Source organism: Kogia breviceps, chromosome 9 (genome assembly GCF_026419965.1).
Source record: "Kogia breviceps isolate mKogBre1 chromosome 9, mKogBre1 haplotype 1, whole genome shotgun sequence".
Taxonomy (NCBI): domain Eukaryota; kingdom Metazoa; phylum Chordata; class Mammalia; order Artiodactyla; family Physeteridae; genus Kogia; species Kogia breviceps.
In genome coordinates, this window is record NC_081318.1 from 62,111,436 (window position 1) to 62,123,561 (window position 12,126).

Below are 12,126 nucleotides of genomic sequence, written 5' to 3' on the forward strand. Positions count from 1 at the left end.
CTGAAAGAAATGAAGAACCAAGCAAAGATCTTTTGTTATCTAAAGCAGGGGTCCCCAACCCCGGGGCTGTGGACCCGTAGGGGTCCGCAGCCTGTTAGGAACCCGGTGGCACAGCCGGCAGTGAGCAGCGGGCGAGCGAACAAACAAAGCTTCATCTGCCGCTCCCCGTCACTTGCACAGCCACCTGAGCCATCACACCCCTTGCCACCCCACCCCCACCTCTGTGGAAAAACTGTCTTTCGTGAAACCGGCCCCTGGTGCCAAAAAGATTGGGGACCGCTGTGCTAAAGGACATGACCAGCTTTAAGGATAAAGCTACAGAAGTGGAGAGAGACAGCAAGAGGGGAAGATGCTATTTTAATAGCCTAGTCCCGTCTCTCCAAACTTGAGTTATTACATACCTTTTCCAGCAATTTTTAATTTGTACCCGTAATATAAATTTATATATTTCTAAGTTATGTAAGTACATAATTCAATCCATATACGAAATATTTGCTGGTAAAGCTTAGTTTCTTATTTTTAGAGATAAAAAGTAATATGTATAAATGTTCTATTTTCTTCCTGCATATCAGCAGATTGTTTAGTGCACCTTAATTGGGAGACCACAGGTGTAGGGCAAAGGAATTGGAGGAAATAGACTGAAGAAGAATCAGCAGCATTTGGTGGTTGATTAGATGTATAAGGTGAGGGATTAGAAAAATGAGGATAAAGGCAAAGTTCTAACGAAGTTCTGGCTTGGGACATAAGAAAACGATTACCACTATTAATAAGGCAGTGAATGTCAGAGAAGGAACAGGCTTTAAGATGACTGTTATATAAGTTTAAGACTCCATTTGGTTATCTGCCGAAAAGATGTTATAATACCATTTCCCTTTAGCAAGAATGGCGAAAAAAAGAAAAAAAAAAGAAATATTGAGTTTTACCTGATACATAGCATTTTGTTTTGTCTTCTGTTTTGTACATAATTAAGTGCTCGGTAAATATATATACGTGTACATTTAAAATTATATTGAAATTTTATTAGAAGTTTTCATTTTTTCCCCCTGTAGGATACTTTAGGAGCACTTTAATATGAACAGTGTGTTTCAGTGTTTTGAAAACTGATGTCCCTAGAAATTTTTTCATTTAAAAACCTCAAGAATATAAAAAAACTAAGATTGCATCAGACTGATTTTGATTTTGCTAAGAACCTTAATTACATTACTTTTCAAGATATAAAATATTCTGGGTAATCTGAAATTTATTTTCAGTTTAGTTTTACCATTATAAGAGACAAGATTTTAGTCTATAAATTGGTTTGCAGACTGTCTTCAACAGAGTGATTTGCTTTTATTTTTTAACTGCCACGTCAGATAGTCAGATTCAGAGTGATTTGTTCACATTCATGTAAGATTCTGAGTGAGTAGTTAGCATATCAACGATGCCAAGTCAGATTTGGAGACAATAATAAGCAGTGTTGTTCTGCATATCGGGATTATGTTTGCAGAAGAAGCATTGTACTTATTGTGAGTACACAAAAACAAAGGCACAACTATGATTTGTTTGCTTAATTTGTAAATTAATCAATTAAGTGAATATGGAATAAATTATTAAAATATAAAACACCTTCCACATATGACAAATATTTAATTAATGGACCTAACATTTGGAATGTAAGTTAAGTCCCATTAATTCAAAACACAGTCTTTTTTTTTTTTTTTTTTTTTTTTGCGGTACGCTGGCCTCTCACTGTTGTGGCCTCTCCCGTTGCGGAGCACAGGCTCTGGACGCGCAGGTTCAGGGGCCATGGCTCACGGGCCCAGCCGCTCCACGGCACATGGGATCTGACCGGGGCACAAACCCGTGTCCCCTGCATTGGCAGGCGGACTCTCAACCACTGCGCCATCAGGGAAGCCCACACAGTCTTATTTGAGACAAAAGTTCAAAAATATAAGTAACAAGGATTATGTTACATTTTCTCTCCTTACCCTTTGCTGAATGCTGATGTAAGGGAGATCTTAGCTATAGCTGATGTGTTGTTTTATTAAAATTTTGTAACCTTCTCATAAAAGGTTGACTTTCAAATTGTAGAGAAACATTAGAGACTATTTGTAAAAGTCAAATGTTCTCCTTACTCTTCCAGTTTTTTTTTTTTCCACTGAAAATGCATGTTTTCAATACAATCAGAAATGCCAACTGGTTCCAAAAGTTTGTTGTCAAGAAACGCTATACAGTTGTTTCTCCTGATTTCATTAGACCATCAAATTACACTACAGCTGATAATTCCATTTCCTGAATCAAAAAAAGTAATTTTTTAAACTGAAGCATAGTTACTGTACACTATTATATAAGTTACAGGAGTACAATATAGTGATTCACAATTATTAAAGGTTATACTCCATTTATAGTTATTATAAAATATTGACTATATTCCCGCTGTTGTACAGTATATCCTTGTAGCTTATATCTAATAGTTTGTACCTCTTATTTCCCTACCTCTGTATTGCCCCTACCCACTTCCCTCTCCACTGGTAACCACTAGTTTGTTCTCTGTATCTGTGAATCTGCTTTTTTGTTATATTCAGTAGTTTGTTGTATTTTTAAAATTCCACATGTAAGTGATATCCTACAAGTATTTGTCTTTCTCTGTCTGACTTATTTCACTTAGCGTAATGCCCTCCTAGTCCATCCATGTTGCTGCAAATAGCAAAATTTCGTTCTTTTTATGGCTGAGTAGTATTCCATTGTGTATACATACCACATTTTCTGGAAAAGAAGTAATTTTAATATTAGAATAGCAATTCTGTTTAGATCCTATTTAGTTCATCATATTTATAATCTTATTCTAAATTGGCTAACTTTGTTACTAAGTTTAGTGTTGGTTGAACTCTATGCTCGTTTTCTCAGCCTGTTATTCTAGCTTTAAAAGATAGAATAATAATTACATTCTACTGGCTCTTGCTACACATGTAATAAAAAAATATTTTCTATGTAGAGGAATCTATACAATCTGTATACTTTAGGCATTAGTTTTAAAATTTCGGAATGATAGATCTCCATATGCTAAGGGATGCCATCATGAACTGGCAGAGTTCCTACTAGGCAGTCATAAACTGGAGAATCTGGTACTCCAAATGTTACTCGGCTTCCCCACCAGACACAAAGTCTTACCTTTATATACCTTAATAAAGTTAGTGTGCAGACCTATTAAAAAATGACATTTCTGTTACTCTCTTCTACCAAGAAAGTGGAATAGGCACTTCATTTCTGAATGGTTCACCTTTGTTAATTTGTGAATTAGGAATGATGTGTTCTTTCTACTATTGTAGCAGTATTTATTGAGAGCTTATTCTATTTCAGGTACACATTTTTCACAGCCATCATATCAGTAGTTATTGCTGTTTTATAGATCAAAACACAAGGGGATCACACTTCTCCTAGGCCATGCAGTTAGGCCTAAATAGAAGTCAGGTGGCTTGACTCCATACCAGTGTTTTAACATTTTCATGATTGGTTATCAAATTTGGCTGTACTTCAAAAGCATTTGGGAGCTTTACCAGAAAAAACAGTCAGCACATGCCTGGGAATGGGCCCCAGACTAATTAAATCAGAACCTCTTGAGGGGTGAGGTTTCAACATTGGCATTTAATAGTATTGTTAAAACATCTTTGATGAGTCTAATGTGAAACCAGGGTTAAGAACCACCGCCTGGTAATTATATTGTTTATTTTAGAATTAATTTTACTTAATTTGATAAAGTAATCTGATAGTAGGAGATAAAGCACATATAGACTTAGGGCTAGAAAAGAACCATGGCAGAGATTTTACATACCTTCCTACATAAATGAAGCAACTTAATATATATGATTTTTTATACTAGAATTATTGGCCATACAACTTAACATTTCAGAAGTAATGGAGGCCATTTATAAGGAGAAATTCAGAAAACTCTAAAACTATAAAAGTACACATAGTTTAATGAATCTTGTTTCTATATGGAATTTCAGACTTCAGTAATATCTCTAACTTTTCCAAGCTTTAGTTCATTATGATGTGTTTTAAAATGTTTGTCAAACTACTTATATTTTAATCGTAAATATGGTACACATGCATAAGTATAATCTTTTATAATAAAATAGTCAATAAAATGTTTCCATACTCTTAATTTTGAGATCTGGGTGATTCTGTTATAAATATAGATGAAACTATTATGAATGCGGACAGATATGTAAATAATTATATTCATCACATCTAATTTCATTGGTTACGAGGTTATAAGAACATAAAGTAACATTTAACTTAATCTCAATTACATGTCTAGTTATTATCCTATTGTGGGACAACAGAATGAGAAAATGTATCATGCTTGTGAACAGAAGGGATTAAATTAAGATTACCATGAGACTTCATCCTGAATCTCCTGAGCAAGCATGCTTACCTCACATTTATAATGTGCTGTTAATGAAATGTGGTTATGAAACAACACACAGTTCTAAATGCAGGAGTTAGACAGCCAAGCTAGGAATGGGTAGAATAGTTTGTTCATGGGAGTTGTTTTTAAAGCATGCCATTTGTAAAGCAAAAAAAAATATTTTGGTATGCTGTTCCATTTTTGTATGTTAGAACCTTTGTTAAAAATCACAGAATTTCAGAGTTAGGAATGGCAATTCCTTTAGTTACATAGAGACTTAGAGAGGCAGCTGTGCTGAAGGTTATACAACTATACACCTAGTGACAGAGCCAAAACCCCAGAAAGTTGTCTCCATTCCCTGTTCCTCTTTGCACTCTATCAGATTGCATATTTACCTGAGGAAAAAACCCCAGATTTAAGAAATCTGTTTATGGCTCCAAATTTTTTTCTTTCAAGCTTTGTCTTTCCAGACCACCAAACATTAAATGTAATATATATATATATATATATATATATATATATATATATATATATATATACACACACACACATATATATGTATATATATATATTCTAAACAAAGTTTTTATTGAAAAGTCAAGGCAGTATAATAGCACTGAATACCATCTTTCTGGGATAGCAATATATTGTGTTTGTTTGTTTAAACATTTGTCACCCTCCTCCCCACCCCCAATAAAAGAATGTTTAAGTGGGTAAACTCTGTAAAAATATAAGCCTCGGAAATTAGAAAAATTTCAAGGAGAAAAACCATTTAATATTTAATTCATTGTAGATTGTTTATAGGAAGACAGTTTTGCAGATTATCCAACTCACATCTAGCTTTCAATTCTGGGAAGGTCCCTTGAAACCATCAGTAATGTTATGAGAGAAATCATGTGGTAGGTCTGATGATATAATAAGAAATAGAACACAGGAGACTGTAAGAGTGGCCAGGATGACTTTTCTTACATGATAATAGGGTGGATTCTTAACTACTGACATGGTCACACCCCTGCTGATGGCAGAAAAGGCTTGTTAAAGGCATCGAGCCCATGGTTTTAGGCCCATCCTGCGTGCAGTAGGGCTGTGTTGTTACCACCAGTCCTCTTCATGGAGGCACTACACACCATAGCTACTTTTTCATGTATGTCCTTGCCATGGCTGGTCGTTGCTTGCATGATAAAGCAAGGTCAACCTGTATTTTTGGTATTATACCAAGCTCAAGACCTCATTCCCACCAGTTTTTAATTGTAGAGCAGTCGTTTTGGTTTAGCCTAGCTCAAATAGCAGCAAACTCGGACTCTAGTCAGGTTAATGATGTTTTGCATCTACCTAAGAGAAAAAATAATATTCCTTCTCCTCCCTCCCATTTGTTTAAGCAATATAGGATAAATGTTGAGTCTAAGAAAATCCTCAAGTCTGAAGAAACCCAATGTAATAAGACTTAATTCCTTCCAAGAGACTATGCATAATCTGTATGGACATGTGTAACAGTAGTGATGGAGAAACTATGTGGTTTTCTAGGTTTCCCAATAATGTGGCCTTGTTATTTTGCAGGCAATGATTTCCCAGCCAGAGATATAGCCATATTCAAATATAAGCACACATCTGCATGCCCAAGACTTACATAGATGCTCTTTGAATCATTCACCGAATACACTCTAAGTGTGCCTCAAGGGTCTACTTTCTAAGCATGTATTATACTTCATTAATGATGATTTTAAAAAACCCTCCCTGTTACTCAGATTCTGAATGTTGGACCATGTACTGTATCCTAAACTGAAGCAACTTATCAAAATTGTGACACCTGAAATTTATGGTACTAATGCCATCTTTCAAAATACATACGAAAATACTACATCTCAATAGGTCATGTGCTTAGTATTTCAGCATGGGGGATTGATTTGCATTAAGTCAGAATTTGTTTAAATAGGACTATTGTATTTATAAAGGTATGTTACTGACTTTACAACTTGGCATCTTAAAAAGATAATGACATATTTTGGTGGATATGAATTTCCAAAATCCTTTGCCAGGTAGGAAAGGGAGAAACTGCATATAGGTTTTATGGCTTTTCATGAATAGACCATTTCTCTTTGGTCAAAAATACGAAGAAAACATGTTAGATAGAGATGCTTTTAGATTCCTCGTGCTTCCAGCAGTGAAAATACAAAGAGTGCTCAAAAAGTTCTTTTATATAGACATTTTAAAGGCAAAATTCTGAACATTACCTTTTTCACTGTGGGCCAAGGGAAAGTATATTGTGTTATAAGCCTATTTTTCCCTGCATACATGTTATTCACAGTGTTTAGTAAAACGAACGTTGCTGCTAAGAACTTTTGTAATGAAGATTATTCCACATATTAAAATTTTCAATTAAATTGGTTGAACAGTGAGAAAATATAGAGAATGCTGTACTTAATCTCTTAAAATTCTGCATGGCTATACATATTACCCCATTTATTTACCTTTTTGAAATACATAATGATGTATTTATTTTCAGGATTACAGCTCTACTTTACTCAAAATGCAGTTGTCTGGACCAAAATATCTGCTTTTTATGTTCTGTGGTATGGCAGATTACTATTGCATTGAAGCTTTTATTCATAAGATATGTACTACACAAGGATGTTAGAAACAGCTTTGCAATAAAGGAAGCTCTGTGGTGGAAGCAAAGGGGCAATAGTGGATAAATTGTGCAAAAGGCTGCTTGTTTGGAAATCAAATTAATTTAAAAGAGCTTTCAATCACTAGTTAATATAACTGCTTTAAATTTACAGACAGTGGGAGTAGCTCACCGTTACCCAAGTATGCTTCATCTCCCAAACCAAACAACAGCTACATGTTCAAACGGGAGCCCCCAGAGGGATGTGAGCGAGTGAAGGTCTTTGAGGAAATGGCGTAAGTAATGTCTTTTCTGTCAGCTGGGATCTGCAAAGCTGTAAAGCTTTTTACTGAGACCAGTTGATTACAGATGAATCAACTACTCCATCCAGCTGATAATGTGTTTCAAAAGCAAATTATGAAAAGAGAGTTGAATAGGCAAAAGAGATCTTATTGAAGGAGAATTAGACTCTGTGTGCTGGAAATATGCTAATACAAAGAAACTTGGAAATTCATCCTTACTACCTAAAAGATTTATTTTTAATCATTAAGAATTTTCCTTTCAAAAGTTCTATTAATTTAGATGGCTAAAAAGAAAAAGACATTTAGCAGCAAAGTGAATATCCATGTGTGGCCAGCCTTAATGATAGTGATACCACAAGCCAGAGGGAACTCACTAACTTGTCTCCTTCCCTGTAGACACATCTAGCATGTGTATGCATTGAATTTAGACTTTGTTCACAGATTTTTGTTTGTTTGTTTTTGAAAGATCGGTACATATAAAGTAGAAATTAAAGGGAAGAGAGGTTCATGCTGTAAATACTTGGCAGAATAACTCAAAAAAAGAGCGTGTGGCTCTTGGACTCACTCATCCCTTTGTCCCAGTGCAGGTGCCCTAGTGGAGGCTGCTGTACTCTTGTAACCTAGAAGGGGACAGAGACGGGTCCTGCAGGAGTTGATGGTTTAGTTCCCGGGCAGGGGAGGAGAGGAAGGGCTTGTGGACGCTGTTCTGTTGGGCTGACTCATCAAGAAACTACTGAAACTATTTTTCCTGATCTGTGTTAGTAAAAGTATGTAGAGAGATACAGAAAAAGGAGGAAATGCTTAAAACCAAATATATGATTGGGTAATCCCTCTCCCAGTATCCTTAACAGAAAAGGTCATGTTAACATCGCATAATCCATGTTTCTAAACGAATGAAGGCAAACTAATCTCTGAACAATTCTGTCTGCCCAGTCCTTTTGAAAATCGTTTTGGTTTAAATGTCACCTCAGTGCTGTGTACATCAGTAGTATGCCAGCTGACTTGTGCTATGGAAGATGTTTACCCCTCTGTGTACACTTAATTCATTCCCTGCCATCCGCATTTTAGCTGTTTTAGAGAACTCCAATTAATTCAGAAAGTGCCTAACTTTTTAGTGATTGTAAACCTAATTTTGTTTTATGGTTTTAGGTCTCGCCAGCCTATCGCAGCCCCTCTCTTTTCATGTCCTGACAAAAACAAGGTTAATTTCATCCCAACCGGATCAGCTTTCTGTCCTGTAAAACTTCTAGGCCCTCTCCTACCTGCCTCTGACCTGATGCTCAAGAACTCTCCTAACTCTGGCCAGAGCTCAGCTCTGGCCACCCTGACCGTGGAGCAGCTCTCCTCCCGGGTTTCCTTTACGTCTCTTTCTGATGACACCAGCGTGACGGGCTCCACAGAGGCCTCTGTCCAACAGCCATCCCAGCAGCCACAGCAGCTCCTGCAGGAACTGCAGGGTGAGGAGCACATCTCCTCTCAGAACTACGTGATCATCTAAAGCAGAGGGGGAGCTGGCCTCCACCCTGTGTTCCCTGGATTAGGAACTAGATCTCAGACATCTATCTGCATGGAGTGACAAACTTCCTGACACCACCACCACCAACAACAGAATACTTATCAGCATCATAAAGTATCTCTCAACACTGATCTTGGCAGGGACGGAACTCCTATTCAGCAGTTTTTGTGGAAAGCAGTAATGCTTGCAAAAATGTGTGTATCATTCAGCATTTTAAGTGGAGACTATGCATTTCATAGTATGTTTGACAGATTAGTACTGTGTCCTGTGTTTTGTTCCAAACTCTTCAGTATAAATAAGCTCTATATCAGAAAGTTGCCTGTCTAAATAGAAAATGTCTTGCTGTGTTTTGTCCTATGGAAAAATACTGTACTTCAGAATTATGTTTACAATTGATCCAGGTGTTTGTTTCTAACTTCTGTAATACATACAATGCAAAAAAATAAGTAAATAAATGGCCACAACAGTTGCACAGTGCCCACCCTATGGCCTAGCTTCAGGTACTTCAGTTGAAGTCTAAACTCAGGTAACTTGGAATGTATATCATATTGGGATATTAACTATTTCACAGCTAAAAAGCTAAAGAGGGAACATCACTCTTTTGCCTTTTCTTATTTTATGCATTTCCCTTTCCTCATTACATTCCACATTCTTAGAATAAGAAGTGCATTCAACCCTAGGAGAACAGAAATCCTGGACATGGGTGAACATGAGGAGAACCAGCAAATCTGTGGTGTCTGACATCACTTTTGTCATGTGGTTACACGTAAAACAACTGTTGCATTCACTGTTTCAGTATGTGTAAATGTGGCTTTTTTTTTTTTACAAGTTCAGGTGTTGCTCAGTTAATGACTGATACAATGTTACAAATAAAGTGTCCAGTACTAGGCTGTACAAAAACATTCCACCTTGTGTGTGTGGAATTTAAAGACAAGAATGTCTAGGTCTAACTTCAGGACCAGTGCAGTTTCACAGGGGGATGGCTGAGGTTTTTTGTTTGTATTGGCCATCAGGGTCATGAAATGCTACTGTTCTATCAAAAGGCATATTAATGTTTAGTTTCTCTTTTGGAAATTCTTTAATTTGCAGGTTAAAAATGACACACTGTGGGTTATTGTTTTCCTCAAGCAGTTCAGGTGCATGAGTTGCATTCACACAGAGAGAGCATGTGTGAGTCTCAGAATTCAACATAAGTAAGCAGGTTATGTGGTGACTTACAAACGCAGTAGTTTGAAGCGGTCTCATTCAAGCCTCTCATAATAATACCATGAACAGTTCTGTTCACATTTTGGATGCACGAAGTAGAGCATAAACCCAAGTAAAGAGCCCTGAACTTGCAGACTCAACCTAACTTCTCTAAGTGTGAAGACAGCCCTAGATATTCCTGATTGGTCAGTGGAAGACCCCAACTTCAGACATTGTTTTCTGTAGCACAAAGAGAGTATTCAAAAGCAAAGGGAAGTTTCTGTATTTTTATTCCATTGCTTTCAGTTCAATAAAACTGTTTCATCTGCACCTGAAGTATACGGCACAGTTTTCTTAAGAATTAGGGGAACAAGGTGCTTACAGTTACAGGAACGTTTCAGTTCCTTTCAGTCATTCCTGGGTTTTACTTTGTTTTATTTTCTAAGGAGGTTGAAGAAGGAAGAGTTGATAAAGAAGAAAGCAACACCATTGATTTTTTTTTAAAACAAATGATATATATATATGTGTATATGTTTGTGTGTGTATGTGTTCTGCGTATTATTTTGTCATGATCCCAATTATCTTCTTTCCACCAAAGTTTGCAGTAATATTCTCTCCTGAAGGTGCATTCTGGCTCCTTTAAATTAGTCAGTGTTATATTGTAGGAGACTGTCATGGGAAAGGACTCAGTTTACTTTCGCCATTTTCACAGGGGAACCTTTTAAAACAATCTATTCAGCAGAAGACACCTTTAACCCTAATAATCTCAGGCCTTGATGAAAATACTATATTTTGTAGATTATGGTTAAAGGGAGAAAATATTAGTTCTGTAAGATAAATATGAGCTCCATTAACTTCTGATATCTGGTTTAGCATTACATAATGTGTTGATCTTATGCTCTGCTTTTGTCCAAATAAGATGCAATAGTATCAATATTAGTTTCTGAACGATGGACTGAATATGCTTTTTTTGGTAATGAAATCTGATGTACGATATTTATAGTGACATGTGCTTTTATTTTCTCATGAGAAAACTAAATATGAATTGTGTTGTACATTTGTTCTTAGCATATATTAAAGTTTTGAACCAAATGTGTTAAAGCTTATGCTTTGCCATGTAAATTTCCCAGAAGTTGTTGAGCTCAAATGTATCCTACATCCAGCTGTAGAAATTTGTCAGAAATTGTTTAAATTTTGTATATAGTTGTACTGTTTAATTCTAGCCACTGCGCTGAACAGTATTCGAGTTACCATACAATATGGCTTTACACAAGGAAATGTGTGGCTTTTGTTTTGTATTTTTTCAGTATAGAAGTTCCTGTGTCTTCTTATTTAAATAAAGTTATTAGTAAAACTGGAATAGTTCACATATGTTTTTGGAAAGACTGAGCTTTTTAGCCTCTTACCTGACAGGGATGAATTCAGCTCAGGGAAGGGGCAGTATTCAGTACTCACTCAGTTCCTGACCTGCATCTCTGGGTTGTAGGTAGTCTGACGGGATCAGATTGCCACAGCCTGGTTTCCTCTTGACATTTAATTCACACACTTTCCATCACAAGGTAAGAAGCTAGATGTCTGAAGTTCCAAGCCTTTGTACTGCTCCCAGCTGTGAGCACCTTAAAAAGAGAAAACATTGTCCCCATGTTGTTATTTCATGCCTAAGAATTATTTACGAAAATAAGTTTTTTAAGTTCAGTGAAATCACCACGAAGGAAGTTGCAGCAAAATTTTTAAAAATTTCACTCTTTTTATATCTTTTCAGGATAATAGGGAGAAAAGCTTTACAGAACAAAGGAGTGTTGACGTTCTTCCCAGTTACCCAAATAAGGTCATCATAGGCCACGTGGTGGCTTGAAAGCAAAAACAAACCACTGTGAGAAATAATTTACCAGCAGAATATTTTTCATTTCCGAAGCACATCTCACTAAAGAGATTGAGAAGATTTGACTTTTAAATTGAACTTAAAAATAACGACTTAGTAGCTGTGTTTCGGGCCTATAACTTTTTAATAGTGAGTTTGATCTTCTTCAGGACAATATATGATTTAGGCAGGAAATTATCTACCTTATAAAAGTTAAAAACTCCATTGCAAATGAACATGAAGGAAAACTGGAATTCTCAGCCCCAT

The 12,126-nt window shown here is 36.3% G+C and overlaps 1 protein-coding gene across 1 annotated transcript in view; it reads left to right on the top strand.

Annotated features, from left to right (window-relative positions):
• Nucleotides 1-9,249, top strand: part of GLCCI1 (glucocorticoid induced 1) — a 122,863-nt gene extending 113,614 nt beyond the window's left edge. The window contains exons 7-8 of the mRNA XM_059074722.2: nt 7,171-7,291; nt 8,447-9,249. Coding sequence (XP_058930705.1) covers nt 7,171-7,291; nt 8,447-8,795 — 470 coding nt within the window. The 3' untranslated portion in view covers nt 8,796-9,249. The remainder of the gene's footprint in view (nt 1-7,170; nt 7,292-8,446) is intronic.
• The last annotated feature ends 2,877 nt before the right edge of the window (nt 9,250-12,126 follow it).